We start from the raw sequence: 20,304 nt of genomic DNA, 5'->3' as shown, positions 1-20,304 counted from the left end.
GCTCTCCATCGTAGTTCTTCAGGCAAATGATGCCTAGAGGTCATTATTACGAATTGGCTATCTCAGATTTTCAATGTCGCAATCACAGTAAAATTTGTGTGCTTTCTCTCAAACTTGGACTTTTATGCTCCAGGCAGATGACGTAAGCCGAGTGCAGCGCCACTAATTTGCATATTGCAATTTTACTCAGCTACTCTTAGTGGACAACATATGCAAATTTTGCACGGTTTGGCTTACTTTTGAAAGAGTTATCGCTATTTTTGTGATTTTTCCTTAATTTATGATAACCAGTGTATTTAAGCGACGAAGGAACAAAAACGCTTTCGAAATCTGTCAAATCACGGTCAAGTAAGGTGGAAGTTATAAACAACAAGACAGGCTTGATTGAGGGATAAAACAAAGAGGAGTTGAAAAATGATAATTAGAAACAATTTCAAGTTTCAACCTCCAATCAAACTTGTTTTGATGCTAGTTACATCTGTTGTTCTCTATACTAATTGGTAATTGGTCAGCCTCTAATGAGTGAACTTTTTTTTTGCCTTCATTTTTGAAGCAAGGATTCTGAGAATATGCATTAAGGGTGGTCTTTACGGAACACCCTGTATAACTTACCTTGTGTTGCGCATCAAATGCTTTGTTTTCTGGGGAGGTGATACATTGCTTTTCTAGCATTGCAGCTTTTGGACAATCAGAAATTTGACTTAAATACTGTAATAAAAGTAAACATTAAAATGTTGCTGATTTACTTATGTTAACAACAATTTAAGAATGAATTAACTTGTTGCTAATGCGTATTTATAGCTAAATAGTTTTAATGTAATAATTAGACGGAGTGAAAATCAGCAAAGCCGGTAAATATTTCGATTCTTTTTTTCTTTTTTTTTTATTGCCGATATTTAAACTTTTGTCCATTAGCTTCCTTAAATCTCTTTAAATTTTTGTTCGAAAATCTTTAGAATCGAAACTTTAGTGTTTTTGCATATGCTGACAGACGAACCAGAATAGCATTATGCAAAATACTTGAAATTCATTTTCAGAAAAACTTTGACTCTCAGAAAATCTCTTAACGCTTACACACATTACAAACAAATTTTATTCTAGAATTCTTTGAAAATTTGCAAGTAGATTTTGCATAATGTTAGGTATGTTTTGATTTAAATTCTAAGGTCAACATGTGAATGTAAATTTTTAGTTGGGTTTAAAATGTTTGTAATGTTTAAAATTTTGGTTTAAAAAATCACTATTGAACAATATATTTAGTTCCATCTCATTGCATATTTGTAATGTCTTAACGATTTTATTTCAAAACACAGATTATCATATTATACATCTAAAAAAAAAATTTTCTTTTTGATATTTATGCATTATATCTTGTTGTCGTTTTTATGCTTAAATTTTCCCTTGTTTCCATAAAAAAAATATTTTGTAAATTTTTGGAGTTTACTTTAGATTTACAATTTTAGGACTCCTGCTTATAAAAAATGAAATTAAAATTTTAATTATGGCCATTTTCAAAACAAACAAAAAACTAAATTGTTGAACGCTGTAGTATAGCTGTTCTCAATTATTTTAGACTAGGGAACTCTAAATGATCATCATTCTTTCTACAGAAAGCCGATTTTAAAGTATATAAGGAAAATTATATAAGTATTACCTTACAAGAGACTTATTTAATAAGAAGCATAGCATTTTTCCTCGTTTCATCATTATCTTAGTTATTAGTTAAATCTTAGTTACTATCTTAGTTATTAGTTAAAATTAGGTTTTATATTGACAATGGGATACCTGCAAGTGACGTAGTGTGGGTATCTCGATCCTGATTGGTTGTTGAAATGTGGCATCTGTTCACATTAGCAATTGTTTTCCATTCTATTTCGAGTAGGCCAAGTATCAATTATCTTAAGTGACTCAATCTCTATTCTTACGCGAAGATTCTTTCACGAAGATTTCAATTCTTTTACGATAGATTTCTTACTTAATTAAAAAAAAAAAACTTGTATGAAGCCATGTAGAACGTAAACAAATTAATTATGCATGGAAGTTGCCAGATACTCAAAACAAAATTATATCGCGGTTACTATAAAATACATGAACAAATAATAATTCTAAATTGAGTGAAAGACGTAGACTAGAAAGAATTATATTTCAACAAATTCGATGTACGATACTGCGATGTATTAAATTAACTTTATGTTAATTAGCATTCTGACTTACATAGAGAAACTTAGCTCAACTTTCACGCGCTATTTTGCTTATAAGCGATCAGCTGGCGCAGACGTCATAGGTGTGGGTATTCGCATTCTTCTTCCTTCTTCTTATTGAATTCACAGTCCTGAAACCAAATCTAGCCTTATTGCGAATTTGTTGTTGGTGTATAATATCGTACAGGCAACCAAAATATTAAGTGAATAAAGAATTTAAAAATATTTAAAGATTTAAAATTTTTTTAAAAAAGTCCCAAATCTCGGAACCCGTTTATTACTTCCATGGAACCCTAGAGTTCCGTGGAATCCCATTTGGGAATGGCTGCAGTGGTATACCTTAAATTGTTGTTAATACGTATTCATAACTAGATAGTTTTAATGAAGTGCTTATTACCTTGTCTACTTTTTCTGAAGGCATATAATGTATGGGAATGGGTTGCCAATGCACGTTACTGTAAAACATCCAATCATCTTTTGGTGAATAGAACGATGCAAGATTAGTGGCTGCACTATTCATACAACGGTCATCAACGGCACTCATTACATTGATCTGAAACATTAATCAATTATTATAAACTAGGTAGCTAAACCCCCCTGCTTCCTCACCAATTCCTCCGTGCTTCTTGACATAAAACAGGTTTTTTTTCTACGAAAGGTGAAATTATTCACCTAAAATATATGTACTATAATGAACTCTGTTTGCTTACGCTTGTGTCCCCCCCCCCCGCTTCTCACGCTCAAATATTTCCCGTCATTCTATTGTTGTTGTTAATTTACGTCGCACGAGAGCTGCACAATGGGCTATTGGCGACGGTCTGGGAAGCATCCCGGAGGATGATCCGAAGACATGTCATCACAATTTTGATCCTCTGCGGAGGGGACGGCACCCCCACTTCGGTAGCCCGACGACCTGCGCGCGAAGTCGAGCACTTTACGGTAGCACAGTTTAACGAGGATCAATGCCGCACACCCTTGGTCCCTACGCAGACTGATCCAAGTGGTCACCCACCCGCACACTGACCGCAGCCAATGATGCTTGACTTCGGTGAGCTGCTGGGAACCGTGTCTTAACGATCAGTTCACTGCGGGACCCTGTCATTCTATTAAGATCTATTAAACGTGAGTCCCGCAGTGGACTGATCGTGAAGACACGGTTCCCAGTAGAACACCGAAGTCAAGCATCACTGGCTGCGGTCAGTAGGCGGATGGGTGACCACTTGGATCGGTCTGCGTAGGGACCGAGGGTGCGCTGTATCGGTCCTCGTTAAACTGTGCTACCTTGAAGTGCTCGACTTCGCACGCACATCGTCGGGCTACCAAAGCGGGGGAGCCGTCCTCTCCTCAGAGGATCAAAATTGCGATGGCACGTCTTCGACTCATCCTCAGGGATGTTTCCCAGTTCGTCGCCAATAGCCCATTGTGAAGCTCTAGTGTGACGTAAAGTACCTACCTATTAAACATAAATAATTTTGCTAATAATCATTTTTTTAAATAACATTTAAAATTAAAGGAAATTCGTTATAACAAATTTGGGGAGTTCCCAACCGTTATTTAATATTTCCGCTTACTGAACAGGCTGATATCTTACGATAGATAGAGATCTAATAATGGTGTCGCAGTTTTCCATTGTCCGTGCATTTTTATTGGGCTGAAAATCACGTGGTAGGATCCAGTTTTTCCTTATTCATTCCCATATTGTTTTGGTTGTCATCAGCATAAAATTAATAAAAGTCGTAAAGGTATCGTTTTTCTATAAATATTTTTGTATCCATAATTCGCGATCGCAACGCTCGAGTACGCCGTCTAGCGGGAGCCTGTAAATATCGGACATTAATTTATCACGTTTTCATTTAGTTCCATCAAAGTCATTGACTGAATCAGACGCCATTTTTTAGCAGCAAATAAGAAACAAAATTTCCCTAAGGAAAAGGCCGAAGAACTTGAAAAAAATCTCCAGAATATTAGTAAATCTTTCAGGAACAGAACACGCCAAACATTTGAAGAAAAATTCCTCAATAATTTTTAATTTCTATTATCAACAAACTTGCAACTGATGACTTCCGATTTCGGATACTGTTACAGATGTGTGTATTAAGGTAAAATGCATTTCTTCTGTCTTCAATTCATTACGAATTAAAGTGAAGTCAACATTGCTTTCGTCATTCCAGTGAATAAATATGAATTCAGAACATACAGAATTGTAATAGTTATAGCATATTCTTCTTCGTTATAGAATAGTATATATTTCTGTATCCATATAATTCGGAAAACAACAATAAAAAATTATCCAAGTTACTTGAAATAGTGCCATTTGTGCTGATTCTTAATTAATTTTAATCGTTTTCTTGGTAAGTATTTTTTAGTTTTGAAAGAATAAGTTCAACTAGAATTCAGCTATTCTGTTTTTAGCTACATATTCAAATTCATATCAATTATAAAATTTTGCTGTGTAGTATGTTATCTAAAAGTAATGAAGGTATAAACTATGTATCTATTATTTGAGAATAAAGTTTTCAAACAAGGAACTTATCATTTTGGAATTCTCCGGGAATCATAAATCAGGTAAGTGCAATGATTTTTACAATAAAAAATTTGCTTGTAAATATTTTTTTTTCATTTGATGATGGTTCTCTACAGAATGGTTTTTTACGTCTGATTAAGAACTATAAGAATAATAAAAAAAGAAACAATATGAAAGTTTTTATTTCAATGTTAAGAATTCTTAAAATCGTTTTTTTTATCCTAAGAATTCTTTATTTTCCGTTTTTTAGTTTATAATTTTTTGATAAAAATTGTTCTCAAAATACTTTTTTTGAAAAATTAAATGGTATAACATTATGTGTTTATGTATACTTCTTGTATATTCCAATGTTTGAAGTAATATGATTCAGAAAAGTATGGAATAAAAATTCGGTACTTACGTATTAACGCCACCGCCGCTACAGATTTGGCGGTTTTTAAGTGCCGCCAATCTACACTTAAAATTTTTGCGACAATTCATAAAATAAAACACTTTATTTAAAATCAAAATAGTCAATCGGATTTCGGTGGAAAATGAGCCGATATAGAGTTTAGCATAGATTCAAAACAATCATATCGCCATATGAACTCTGATAAATAAGATTCCAAATGAAATAACATTTCCAAAACGTACGTTTACCAAGATAAAGTTTTATGTTGTGGGAATTGGTACATTTTCGTTTTTTCGGTAAAATATTTCCCTCCTGAAAAAATAAAATTGCATCTTGTTTTGTTTTTGGCAAATCCCAAAGACGAATTTTCGTAGCACTAAAAATGGCGACAAAAAAGAATTGTTTTTTTTTTTTTTTTTGTTTCGTCAGCATTCTTTATTTTACGTTTCTTAGTTTCTAAATAATGATTTTTATTGAAACTTGAAATTTTTTGATAAAAATTGTTGTCAAAAAACTTTGTTTACAAAATTAAATTTCATAAAATTATGAGGCTTATGTATACTTTTTGTTCATTTTAATTTTTGAAGTAATATGATTCTTAAAACTATAGAATGTAAAGTTTAAATGGGCCTTTCATGTTATATCATTAAATTTAGTAATACTATTTCTCGGGCATTAGGTTTTAACTCTTATAAGAATATACATATTTTTTTCTGTTAATGTACAAATATTTTTCCGATGTGTTTTGGATATTCCTTCTCTAATAAAAAGAGATACCATTTTGTTTTCGGTTGTACAAGAAAGAAGATCAAGCATTTTTCTTTTTTAAATTTAATAAGCCACATTAAAGAAGGAACGTTGCAATGCTACACGCTACATTAACGACGTCTCCAGAGTAACTGAATGACGGTTCATATAGAAATCGCAGGTAAGCGTCTCATACAACAACGCCCCCTATAGTTCGTTGCGATCGCGAATTTAAAATTATTTTGCTGCACTAAAATTATTACGTTTTTAAATAACATTAATGTACTGTAAAAAATTACAGTTAGAGAGATTTGTTAAATGATTTAGAACTTACTATCAGCTTCATGCACAATGAGATGCCAGCAAAAATAGTGTTTAATATATCCGCCCATTTGGTAAGCGAAAATATTAAATTACGGTTGTGAGATAATCAAATTTGTTTGAACAATATAATGTTATAACAATACAAATGTTATTTTAAAAAATGATTACTTAGAAAAAATTTTAATCATATCATATGTATCAATTGTAATCATATGTATCAATTGTTGTAATCATATTTACCACCACTTTGGTATGCCGTTTCTTATTAACTTCAGCTCTTAGGAAGCAATATGGAATAAGATTGGTTACAATATGCCTGTTTTTAAGGAATCTAAAATAAGTTATATTATCTAATTCCTTTTTCAGTTTGGAGTATTTATAAAATTTATTTTGCAAAGAAAATAAATTAGAGTAATTAAATTTCATACTTATTTATAACACCTGTTGGGTAGCAGTAAACGTACTTACCACAAAAAAATGTTGTTAAAATGCAAATTAATTTTATCAACTAAACTAAATGAATTTTCTAAATTCAAAAAGTATTTTAATGTACCCCCTTACTAGAAATAAATGGCCCATTAAAGGGTTAGCTTTAGTAGAAAAACTATTTTCTGCCAAGAAACAACAATTATTGCGAAGCAAACATTGGGTTTGGTGAGCCGTAGCGAACAGGGGATGAAGCACCCTAGTATTAAATAAAATTTATACCTGAATCACATTGTGCATAAAACTTATTATTAAGTTCTTAATCATTTAATGAATCTCTTCTATGTAATTTATAATATTGTATTAATGTAATTTTCGCCAAAAATAATAATTGTAAAACGGTTAATAAGTTTAGACACTCATTTAAAGAAGTTTATCTTAAAATCGTAATACAATGATATCATAGAATTACATTATAAAGAATCTTTTAGTTTTAAACTCTTAATTAAAAGATAATCAATCATAGCGGAGGAAAATAAAAATTAAAAATATTACAGGTAAATACCTTTAAATTTGGGATACAGGAATATTTTACCGAAAAAACAATACCTTTAGGACTTTTATTTACCCCTTCTCTGTCGGATTTTTTTTTTTTTTCAAATTTCCGACCCAAAAAAAAAAAAGAACTTTCCTTTACTGCTGAAAATTAATGCATGTTCTATCCTAAATTCGTAAAAGTAAAATATTTTTGTCAACAAGCAGTTTTTTTGCTTGACTTATTACTGGTGAAATATGTTAGATCTTTATATACCTTCCACTGATCTCCAGTTTTCTCTGCAAAACACCCAAGTTAAAAAAAAAAAAAAAAAAACACTCCGTGATAATATATTTATTAACTCTATTGCTTTCAGGTGTTTAAGATAAATATCTGCATAAAATAATTATCAAAATTATGTAAAAGACATTCTTCCGATTGTGAGATAATAAATTCACTGTCCTCGAACTCACTCTCTGAATTCATCATAAATACTTTGACATGCAGCAGTAACACTAATGAAAGCAAAATTACGGAAAGTACAAAATGATTTTGATTTCAATTCAAGGCGGGAAATCTCACTGCGAAAATTGTGAAGAAAGTGGCACTAGTTGCGCCATCTCTAAGCATTATTCAAAAATATAAAAATAATTACGGGATTTAAAGGGACATGTTAATAGCAACGCATTTAATTTCAATGATGCAATTTCTCTCTTCGTCGCATGGGATGCGACACTGATCATACAGACACAAAAACGAGTATGAGATGCGACGCAGTCAGAGAAGAGGTTAATTTTATGCTGCTGCAATACAACAACAACAACAATAAAAAATTATGGAAAAATGTGGGTAAACGGGATTTATGTGATTTTCCGCCCAATAAAAATTCACCAAAAACATTGTAAAACTGCATCAGACCATTTCTTTCTTTCGTTCTTATGTTATATAGAAAAATGTGTAATAAAGCAAGCCTTAAGTTAAAACTAGTTTTAGGTGTACAAAAAGTAACAGTTAGCAAATACAAGTTTCTTTGAACTTAGTATAACGCTCAAATAAAATAAAGTGCTTTATTAACGTTAATTTTAACTTTAGTCAATACAAAGTTTAGACTAAACCACAAAGTATACCCTATCCATTAGGTTAAAATCACTATTTTATTCTTTACTCATTCCTTGGCGAAAAGGGGTAGATTTACCTCTTTGTATTGGCGTAAAAAGTGCCTTTATAAGTTCCCGCAGTAGACTGATCATTAAGATACGGTTCCCAGTAGGTTACCGAAGTCAAGCATCACTAGCTTCGGTCAGTGTGCAAGTGGCTGACCATTTTGATGCGACCGAGGGTGGACGGTATCGATCTTCGTTAAACTGTTCTACCGTAAAGTACTCGACTTCGCGAGCAGGTCGGTCTACCAAAAAGGGGTTGACATTCCTTCCGCAGAGGATCCAAATTGTGATGGCATATCTCAGGACCATCCTCAGGGATATTTCCCAGACTGTCGCCAATAGCCCATTGTGTAGCTCTAGTGTGACGTAAATAAGCTACTACTACTTATGATAAAAGTGGTAGGATACCTATGTTTAAATTATGTGGATAATTTGTAGCGTTAGATGTCGCTTTAATTTTTAAAAGTTTGCAATCCTATGATTTAAAATTTTGAAGGTGGTATTATCTTATCAATATGCGATGGGCTCAAATTTTTTGTTTCCCTGAAAAATTAAACCTTCAACTTTCCAATCTTAATTGGCTAGAAAAAGAAGTGGGACCCAAAATGCACACATGGTGTGGTGCAATTGGTCTGAAATGAATACAAATGCAAATGAAGGAATAGAATACAAATGCAGGCTTTCTACCATCAATTTTGTGAAATTGTGTTTTGTCTGCCTCATAATTATTAACATTTATTTGTTTATTAACTTAACTTTTCCCGAAAAAGTTAATTTTTATTGCGGTAACAAAAGATAGATTTTGTTGAAGTTGACTTGGCTACATTTTAAAAGTCTCACCCCAATATTACAGGAACAAGGGGCCGTTTTATATGAACTTACGAACTATTTTCATGTAGCCGTGGAAAAAATAACTTCAAATTGAATGTACTAAAGTATGAATGTAACCACCACTAAGAAATTTCCCCCCAAAAAAGCTGGGCAAGTTGACTTCTCTGTCATACAGTAGATTATTAAACATTTAAATTAAAAGCTTGGTAATTATCTTATGTGATTTTCAGCTGTTAATGAAATTTAAGAATAATTCTTACTTACAATTAGATTTGGGAATACATTTTTTGTTGCATTTATTCAATTTCTTAAATCTTGACTAATTCAAGTCAGCAGATTTCAAGTGTCAAATTAGTTTTGATCGGAAAGTCGTGGGTCTTTTTAAATGGTATTTTTAGTTTCATTTATTTTTTGTCTGAACATAGTTTATGAAGAACGTATAGATATACATTCATATACACTCAGCTGCACCTTTGAAAATCCAACTTAAGGCAAACAACCTCTAACCTTAACATATCGCATCATAAATTTAAATATATTATCGTCTTCTTTCTACCACCCCCTTCCGCAGCAAAGAAGTGGGTATGCTATAATTACTCACTGGAGTGATAAGAAATTCTTTTTAGGAACATATCAGTGAATTGTAGGTTGTAGAGAGAAACTGATCGCATATGTGAAATCAGCGGCGCAAAAATGCAAGCCGTGATGGTTCAGGGGATAGAGCGTTCGCCTTTCAATAAGGTGAACCGGGTTCGATCCCGGTGATGGCTATTCGATACGAATTCCGCATCCGGCTTGCACCGACCACTGTACTGATGTAAAAATATCCTCAGTGGTAGACGGGTCATGGGTTAAAGTCCCCTTACCGTCAAGCTAATCGTGGGAGGGTTTCGTGGTTTTCTTCTCCATGGAGCGCAAATCCGGGTTAGTTTTATCAAAAAGTTCTTCATGGAAGCAAATGTCTCCATATACTTGATCCAGGAGTTCCTTTGTCTTCTGAGTTGGGTTCAAAATTACAAGGCTACGAAGTTGAACATTAGTAGTTGTAAATCCAAAAATTGGGTCGGCTGTTCAATGACGGTTATAAAATAATGGCAGTGAGCCTTGGGGGCTCAGGGGATAGAGTGTTCGCTTTCCCATGATGCGAACCGGATTCGAATCTCAGCGATGGCTGGGCGATACGAATTCCGTACACGGCTCGCACCGACCGCAGTGCAGCCGTAAAATATCCTCAGTAATAGATGGATCATTGGTTAAAATTTCCTTGTCGTCAGGCAAACCATGGGAAATTTTCGTGGTTTTCCTCTAAATATCGCGCAAATGCGGGCTAGTTCCATCAAAAAGTCCTCCGCGAAGACAAATGTCTCCCAATACTTGATCCAGGATTTCAATTGTCTGCTGGATTCGGTCTAAACTAAAATTGAATAACGGGTTATGAATTCGGCTACGAAGATGATCATTAGTAGTCGTAGGCCCAAAATATGGGGTCAGCTGTTCAACGACGGTTACAAAATAGCTATGCAGCTAATTGCAGCTATGCAACAATTTTTAGTTGGAAAAATGGTCTAATGTTTAAATCCTCACTTACAAAAAAATGGAGACTCTATCATGATCATCAGTAGCCAAACATAGCAGATAAAATAAAACTATAATGAGAAACATTGTTAGAATTATTTTATTTGCATTATTTTTTAATATTAATTTGTGATGAAACTTCATTTTTCTTAGAACTTATGAAAGCGTTAAATGTATATTTTCATTGTTGGCTTCAATTTTTCTTCTTCTTCCAAAATGTGTAAAGAGTATGTTCACGGAAAATCAATAAAAGTCAGGGGAAAAAAAGAAAGGATGCAAGCGACCATCAATTTTCTTTTGTTTCACAGTAATGTATGGGCTTAGCGATAAAATATTTTATTGCAATTTCAAGGTATCGTAGTTTAGGTTCGAAAAAAAATTCTGTTTACAATATTAAAAGCACACGATTTTAAGTTTTTAAATAATATATGTAAATAAAAAGCAGTGATATCGACAAAAACTGTTCATCAAAATTATATTACGCACAAGTTAGTCTCATAATTTCTCAGGGGTGGAAAAAAAACCAGATTTTTTTTGTGAATCATTCTATAAATTCTTTTTAGATTCTAAGAAAAAATCAAAACATTCTTTTTGCTGTGTACCCACAACAAAGAAAAAATTAAAAAAATGTTGGCAAATGTTTCATAAGTTTTTTCAGAAAATTTAAAAGTTTTAATTTAATGTGAATTTTAGAAATTAAGTTGGTCAGTTTTAACATTTCCTTTAATTTACTGATCTATTTTGGTGATAAAGATCATTAAAAACAAAATTTGCTTCTTCGATTTTTATTAACCATTTTTTAAATTTTTCTTTTGATTGACTCATTTGTGCTTATAAATTTTAACCTCATTCACTTAAACCGGCTTATTTGGTTATTATTATCAATAACCGGGTATTCTTAATAATAACCGGTGTTTTACATTTTCAGAAATTTCCTAAATGCTTTGATTTCATCGAAATATTTTTATTTTCTACAGTGTGCGAAATAAAAAAATGAACCATTCTGAATAGCTTATGATCTCATGATCGGATCTTCGCGTTCTAGGACTCAATCTTAAAGATTCGAAGGGGTAGACCTCAAATATGCTAATTAATTAGTGCTGACAATATTCAGAACGAAATCAGACACAAAAACGTACTTTTCTCTGAATAAACAGGCCTTTTTTCGACGGATTGGGATTTCTGACCCTCAAAATATAGGCGGGTAGCCGCAAGGGAAGTAAGTTCTCAATAGTTTGGTAAAAAGAGCAGTCCCAAGTTTAAGTCCCTAAATATTAATTTTACTAAATATTAGTTACTTCATCATAATTCTTAAGGCAAATTTAACTTTTTAAACGAATTGAAAAATTTTCATACAATTATGAAATTTATTTATCTAAAAATAAATCTATGTAAAAAATAACTTTTAGTAAACATTTGCTAGTTTTTTATAATTTTATTTAATAATTGTAGAAAAACTTTCGAATAGTAATGTATACAATTTTTTACATCATTTCAAAAAATTCTGATTTTGGTGGCAAAATTCAAAATTTGAGCAAAATCGGTCGAATAGTTCCTGAGAAACCGAATTTTAGAAGTATGACTCTTTCGAAAATTGATTTTTCAGAAACTATTCAACCAATTTCACTCCAATGTCGTATTTTGCCATATAGATTTGCCTTTAAAATGATACAAAAAATTGCATTCAAAATTCGATTATTATTAAATAAAATAATAAATATTTATTAAAAGTTATATTTTGCATGCAATTATCTTTGGATAAACGAATTTTATAGTTGTGTGCAAAAACTTTTCAATTCTCCAAAGAATTTCTCGAGATATGGTGGAATACGCAAAAAGTAAAATTAACATTAAGAGGTTCGAACTTTGGACAGCTCTCTTAACTAAATTATTAGAACCATGTTTTCCAGATAGCGACTATCTCCTATATTTTGGGTATCAGAACTCTGACGAAAAAAAGGTATGTTTATTCAGCGAAAGTACGTTTTTGTATCAGATTCCGTAACTTAAGATATCGTCAGCACTAATTAATTACCATATTTGCGATTATCCCCTTGCACCATTAAGATTGAGTCCAAGAACGTGAAAATCAGATCATTAGATGAAAAGTTATTCAAGGTGGTCCGTTTTTTAATTTGCACACTGTACTTAAAGTAGTATGAAAAAGCAATGAAAGTTAGGATTTATATTTCAGAAATTTAACTCCCCTTGACACACCACCACATACACTTCTATAAAAGAATTAAATTGATTTATTAGTAATAGTAATCTGAACAACTACCTCTGTGGGACTCGTAGTAATAAAATTATTGTAGTGTGATCTGAATAACAGTCCTAAACTCCAATGCTGTCTTTTGCCCAGCTAAAACAAACAAAAACAAGTTACTGATTTTGAAACAATATAGTGCCAAACAGAAAATTTGATAATTGCATGAAATGATTCCCTTTGTAAAGTACTGATTAAGTTTTAAAGTAACCACCTGGGAACAATACTTAGGAATAGTTTGAGATAAAAATGACATTTGTGGAATAGTGTCTCCATCGACAAAATACTATGAACCCTTTATATGATACAAAGAATTATGGTTCGCTCATATATGAAATTTCAGTGGTTAATATATGCGTGATTATCTTTCAAAACTATTATTTTATTTTACAAGGGTGGATGTCAAAACTTCGCAGTCAAATCTTAGCGGATCCAAAACATAATTTTGCGTGAATAAAAGTTTGCCGATACGTAACTCCACGGGTACAAAACTTCGCTGGTCCATGATTTCGCTAACACAGAATTTCTGTAATAGTTAGTAAGATTTATTTTCTCATCATTTGCAGTTTCTTACATTAATTTTCAAGTCAAAGAAAATTTATATGCAAATTATTATTTTAAAAATTAAACTTTTTCAAATTTGTTGGAAAAAGGGTAAACTATTTTATAAATTAAGCGGAAAACAATTAATGCTTTAAAAAGTAACTTTTTTAAATTAACATTATAGATTTTCCATTCTATTGATTTGAATTAAAATAATAAAATACAAAAAAATATTTAATTTAATTAAAATTATGTTTTACATAAAATATTGTTGATTAAAATTAGCGCATAAATTAATCATTAAGCTTATACTGCTAAGTTTCGTAGAACATAAAAATCAAATCCTGACACTAGGAGCCAAAATAATAGAAGATCATAAGTAAGGCAAGGATTTTGATGACTTTTGCATTTTTTGCATTTTTGGACATTCTTTGTCCTTTAGAGCATTTTTTTAGATTTATAGGGCATTTTTCTTTAAATTTTTCGGCGTATTTTGTATTTTAAAGAATTTTTTTAATTTTTTTTAAAATTTTTTTCCAATTTTTATTATTTTGTTATAATTTTTTATTATTACACTGGCTTCCAAACAATGAAGAAAATGTCTAGGATATTAACAGGTGAAGCAACATCTTTTCAAATTGAAGAATAATTGTCAGTAAGTGAGACCGTCTTTTTCAAGTACGCACCAATAACATCAGTAGACGTTGAAAGAAGCTTTTCCAGGTATAAAAATTTACTTTCACACAAGAATAAAAATTTACTTTCACACAAAAATTTATTTTCGCTCGTTTACATTTCAAAATATCAAAGAAAATTTAATAATCCAAAGTAATTCTGATATTTAGCAATATTATGAGATGGAAGTTGTTATATTCATTAAAGTTTTTATAGAAAATGAAAATGTTTTGGAGTCAATATATTTTCCTTTTTTTTGTTATTTTAGGATATAAACATATTTTTCAAACTTTATTGAACAAGTATTGCATTGCTTTATATTTTTTTAAATGACTCATAATAATTTTAAAGAGTAAAACATTGTTTTAGTTCAATATTTTTACTTTAAAGTCATGTCATGAGGCCTTTTCAGCGCAATTTTTAAGTGCATTTTTCGCACTATTTAAGGGCATTAATTGAGATTTTTTAGGTCATCAAAATCCGGGCTTTAATCATAAGTAATATGATACTTAAAAAACATTAACTTTTTTTCAATAAAAACATAATAAAATTTTTAAAAAAACTTATTTATTTAACACGAAGATTTAAACACCTAACAACAAGGACTTTCGGACTTGCTAAAACAGATTTCTATGTTACCGTGAATGGCAGAAATTGATGGTTGTTGACTTCCAACGGTGAATGTCGACAATCACATAGTCGCTTTGGTAAATGTCCGAAATATATACTAAGTCTAATAAATAATCTAATCTAATTTTGCCCGGTATGCCCTACGTCAAAAATTTTTAAAGGTTCAGCGCTATTGCCCGGTAATCCTTACAGGAGAGTTTTTTCAATGTCAATTGCCACTGCCCTGTATGCATTTAACCGGTACTCCGAACACTTAAGTTTCTCCTAATCTATCTTCAGCAGATATTAAAATATCGAATAAATATAATAATATCAGCGAATAAATTAGTAGCAAATCGGATGTAGCCAATATTTCGGACATTTACCAAAGCGACTATGTGATTGTTGACATTCACCGGTAAAAATTGACGTCGGTCATACACGGCAACATCTAGACAAATATACAACAGCTTATTATACTTTGAAAAAAATCAAACATCACCGAAAAAAGTAAATGGCTTACCAAAGTCAGATTACCCAGACCGGCCTTCCACACAGTTATTGGATTCGGATCATTTGGATATTGAAAAATAGGAGCTCGGTCCCCATGTCGATAAATCTGAAAGAGTCAATTTAATTATTAGCAGATTGAACATTTAGTTTAACAATAAAGTAATCAAGGGGAAATTTTTTTTATCGTGATTGTGATAATATAAGTTTTAATTGTATTTTTAAAATATGAATTATGAGTGTTGAATTTTCTCTAGATATTAAAAAATTGTAAGGCAAGTCGCGCTGCTCTTTTAGGATGCACAGTGCACAAAAATAACAAAATAAATTAATTAAAAACAAAAGAAAAAGAAACGGACCATCCTAAATAACTTTTGATTTAATGATCGGATTTTTACGCTCTAAGACTCCATCTTAATGGTTTGAGGGGGTGATTTCACGTATGCTAATTAATAAGTGCAGACGATAACAAAAACGTACTTTCTCTGAATAAACATACCTTTTTTCCGGCAGATTCGGACACCCAAAATATGGGTGGTAGTCGCAACCTGGGAAACATGAAAAGTTTTTGCAGACGATTAAAAAATTCGTTTATCCAAAGATATTTTCGTGCAAAAACTTTTAGTAAATAATAAATTATTTTATTTAAAAAAAGTCGAAAAATTTTTGAATGCAATTTTCACGAAATTAGACCTAAAAACATATTTTCTCCGTTTTTTATGTTCAGTTATCAGTTTTCTTTATGAAAAAAACATACCCTTTTTTTAGAAAACTGATTCGGATTTCTGACCACCAAAATATAGGGGCATAGGGGGTAGTCGTAATCTGGGAAATATGATCCCCATAATTCGGTCAGGAGCGCGATCCGAAATTTGGACGCTATAATGTTAATTTAACTTTTTGCGTATTTCACCATACCTCGAGAACTTAAGTAAACAGAAAAAGTTTCGCACAAAATTATAAAATTCGTTTATTTAAAGATAATTCCATGCAAAAAAAATAAATTTTAGTAAGTATTTGTTATTTTTTATTATTTTATTTAATAAATGTCAAAAAAATTTTGAATTGTAAGATGCAAAATTCTTTACACGATTTTAAAGTGCGTAATTTTTGCATATCAAAGTATAAAATATGGGCAAAATCGTGAAATAGTTTCTGAGGAATCAAATTTTAAAAATACGACTTATAAAAAACAATTTTGCATTTTGCTCTGTAAAATTAGACTTTAAAATGATGTAAAAAATTGCATACCTTACAACTCAAAATTTTTCGGCTATTGCTAAAGAAAATGATAAAAAAAAATAGTAAATATTTACTAAAATTTCTCTCTTGCATAGATTTATCTTTCCACAAACTAATTTAATAATTGGGTGCAAAGATTTTTCAATTCGCTTAAAAAGTTCTCGAGATATGGTCCAATACTCAAAAAGCAAAATTAACAATAGGGTTTCCAAACTTTGGATCTTTCTCCTGACCAAACTATGTGGACCATATTTCCTAGATTTCGGCTACCCCCTTTATTTTGGGAGTCAGATATCCGAATCCGTCGAAAAAAAATATGTTTATTCAGAGAAAGTACGTTTTTTTTTTTTTGTCTGATTTCGTAACGTAAAATATCGTCCACACTGAGTAATAAGCATATTTGAAGTCACCCCTTATATCATTAAGATTAAGTCCTAGAAAGTGAAGATCCGATTATTAAATAAGAAGTTATTCTGGGTGGTCCGTTTATTTTTTTTTCGGTTTGCATTTTGGTTTGCTAGGCGAAAACTATAAGATTTCGAAACTTGAAATTAGTACGGTGTGTAGAAAAGTGTACAGGAATTAAGAAAGAACGAAAAAAAAATATAACATTCGATAGTTAATTCGATCAAAGAATATACATAGGGGAAGAAGGCTAGCTTCCATACACATAATCGAAACTAAACTGCTGTTTGTAGAAAATGCAACACCATGAAGGAATCATCAGAATCAAATGAAATATTATTTTAATAATGGATATAGGATATTATGCAAATTAATAAAGTTTCAGAGCCATCGCGCGTGCGTGGCGCGCGCAGCGCCCTCTGAATTGATGCTGAAAGCGTATAAATAAAGTGCTGTAGCGGGACGTTGAAAATAGTCTATGATTATTTGTTAGTGGCAAACGTTTAGTGAGACCTGAGTATGCCTCCACGACGGAAGAATAAGAAATTCAAGCAACTTACGGAGTTTGAACGAGGGAGGATAATCGGCCTTCGAGAAGGAGGATTTTCCTATCGCGCAATAGCAGCTCGTATGCAGCGGAACAGTTCCACAGTGATGCGAGTTTGGAAGCAGTGGACCGACGAGCACCGAACAACTCGAAAAACAGGCACTGGACGACAGAAGGTGACGTCAGAGCGCGATGATCGACACCTGCTCCGCATGGCGGTGAATGATCGCACAGCTTCCTCCAGGCAGCTGGCAGCACATTGGTCTACTGCTACAGGTGTACAATTGTCGGCTTCGTCAATTCGTCGTCGTCTGCTGCGCCGTGGATTGCGTGCAAGGGTGCCATTATACAGGATTCCCCTCACGGCGGATCATCGACGGCTGCGTCGGCAGTGGGCTCTTGAGCACAGAGACTGGCGAGCTGATTGGCACCAAGTTGTCTTTTCAGATGAATCACGCTTCAATTTGTGGACCCATGATGGCCGTGTTCGTGTTAGACGTTATGCCGGTCAACGCTGCCTTCCTGAGTGTATTATTGAACGACATAGTGGTCGAACACCCGGAGTTATGGTCTGGGGTGCGATTTCGTATCATGGACGATCCAATTTGATACGAATTGAGGGTAATCTCAATAGCAACAGATACGTCCGTGAAGTGCTACAGCCCGAAGTCGTTCCTTTCCTTCAAGGCATCCCTGGAGCTATCTTTCAGCAGGATAATGCACGCCCACATGTTGCGCGGACTGTTAGAGACTTCTGTTCAGCACAACGCATGCAACTTCTTCCTTGGCCTGCTTATTCGCCGGATATGTCGCCTATTGAGCACGTGTGGGATATGGTTGGTCGGCGTCTCACTCGTGATCCGCGTCCTGCAGTTTCCAAAGACGAACTTTGGTTGCGCATACAAGCGATATGGAATTCTCTTCCTCAAGCAGATATTCAACATCTGTTTGACTCCATGCCACGTCGTATAGCAGCACTTATTGCAGCGCGTGGTGGCTGCACCAAATACTGATTTCGGACGCTTAATTTGTTTCTTTTGTTTTGAAAATTTCATCATTTATTTGTATCAGTACAAGTCGTTTCTGCATTAAATTTCATTTGATTCTGATGATTCTTTCATGGTGTTGCATTTTCTACAAACAGCAGTTTAGTTCTTCAAGATTTGTTGTGGTCCCTATGTTTAAAGGAAGGAAGGATATTTAGCATCAGACTATCTTGAAGCGGCTTTGATCCCTCCTCTCCTCCCAACAACTACTGGGGTTAGGGGAGGAGAATAAAAGTCTCTTCTTTTTTATTTGTTATTGGTTTGTACTGTTTATATTACACTCTTGATGAACAGCCCTGTACTATTAATTCTGATATTTCTTTGCGAATACATTTTTATCAACCACATTTTGTCAACACATTTTGACTTGGAAAGAAAGAATAAAAAGGCAGGAGTTCGATGTACCCAATCATAGACGTAGAGTTGTCAGACAACCGGTTCATAAGAGTTATTTTGTTTCGTATTCGCATGAGCTGCTAAATACTCTGCTAAATTTGAGTATGTTGCTCACACTATAAGTTGTTTTTCTAGCATAGCATACCACACCGAACAGTTCCCCGAGTTAGTTACGTACTCGCAGAGCTGAACTGCTTCTCTTTTTATTTTCTTTGGTTCGTGAACGATTTATTTAACTTGTCGGGGGAAAATACCTAATGGACCGCTCTACAGGCGGCAAGAATGCAACTACGGAGTTGAAATTTGGCAAAAGTTCCACTTTTTTTTACATGGAATCGTCCTACTATGGGCTGATCGTAAGGAATCGGTTCTCAGTGGAAAACCGAAGTCAAATATCACTCGCTGCAATCAGTAAGTGTTTGGGTGACCACTTGGATCAGCCTGAGGAGGGACCGTGAATGCGCGGTATCGGTCCTCGTTAAATTGTTCTACCGTAAAGTGCTCGACTTCGGATCATCCTCAGGGATGTTTCTCTTTACGAGCTCAATGTGCAGCTCTATTGCAAAGTAAATATAAAGTACCCACCTACCTTATATATAAAATTAACTTCACGCTTTTCTTTTTCGAAATTTTAATTTGTTTGAAAATTATTGCAATTTTAGGTGCTTCTTTGGAAAATTTTTATTATTATTTTAATTTTTTGTTTTACGTTACATTTAGTTTTGTTGCTCAAAATCTGCAAGACTTAGAAACTTGAAATTACGAAGGTAAATAGAAAAACGTACAAGGAGTTAGATAGAATGGGGGAAAAAAATCGATTTTTAGCTCCGGAATTATTAACTGTTAAACTTGTAGTAAAAAAAAATGCGTTGATTGACAGGGCCCGCGCTAAGGATGTCAAGTTATTAGCCAATAAATTAGCCAAACATCACAAGTATTCGCTAATTTTATGAAAGTCTTCACCAAATGCTAATCTTAACAATTTTTTAGGATTAATTTTTTTCCCATGGAAAACTATTTTACGATAGTCTGTTTCTGACTTATATTTTTTTATCCAATTCTAATTGGTTAGGCGGCGCTTCTACCGAAAATTATTGTAATCAAATAAAAATATACTGATTAGTTTCGAATAAAAGTTTTTTGGCGTAATTTTGAGGATAGAGTTAACATATTTTTATTTTCCTGTGGAAAATATTATACGCCAATACTTTTGCCAGAACACAATTTTATTCGCCAAATGTACGATTTCATCGCATTTGATGAGGCGGCGAAAGCTTAGCGCTGGCCATGGTTTGATCTTCTGTCAGCTAAAATGCAACTACTGAGTAAAAATTGACGTGCTGATAGC

The 20,304-nt window shown here is 32.9% G+C and overlaps 1 protein-coding gene across 2 annotated transcripts in view; it reads right to left on the bottom strand.

Moving 5' to 3' along the window:
• Positions 1 to 20,304, bottom strand: part of LOC107439204 (lysosomal acid phosphatase) — a 34,665-nt gene that overhangs the window by 11,764 nt on the left and 2,597 nt on the right. For both annotated transcript variants that reach the window (XM_016051714.4, XM_071180692.1), the window contains exons 2-5: positions 15,334 to 15,429; positions 12,999 to 13,079; positions 2,599 to 2,754; positions 613 to 708 (exon numbers count right to left, since the gene is read on the bottom strand). In XM_016051714.4, coding sequence (XP_015907200.1) covers positions 613 to 708; positions 2,599 to 2,754; positions 12,999 to 13,079; positions 15,334 to 15,429 — 429 coding nt within the window. The remainder of the gene's footprint in view (positions 1 to 612; positions 709 to 2,598; positions 2,755 to 12,998; positions 13,080 to 15,333; positions 15,430 to 20,304) is intronic.

This window comes from Parasteatoda tepidariorum, chromosome 5 (genome assembly GCF_043381705.1).
Source record: "Parasteatoda tepidariorum isolate YZ-2023 chromosome 5, CAS_Ptep_4.0, whole genome shotgun sequence".
Lineage (NCBI taxonomy): Eukaryota > Metazoa > Arthropoda > Arachnida > Araneae > Theridiidae > Parasteatoda > Parasteatoda tepidariorum.
The sequence above is the reverse complement of the archived record's forward strand: the minus strand, read 5'-3'. Positions and strand labels throughout refer to the sequence as shown.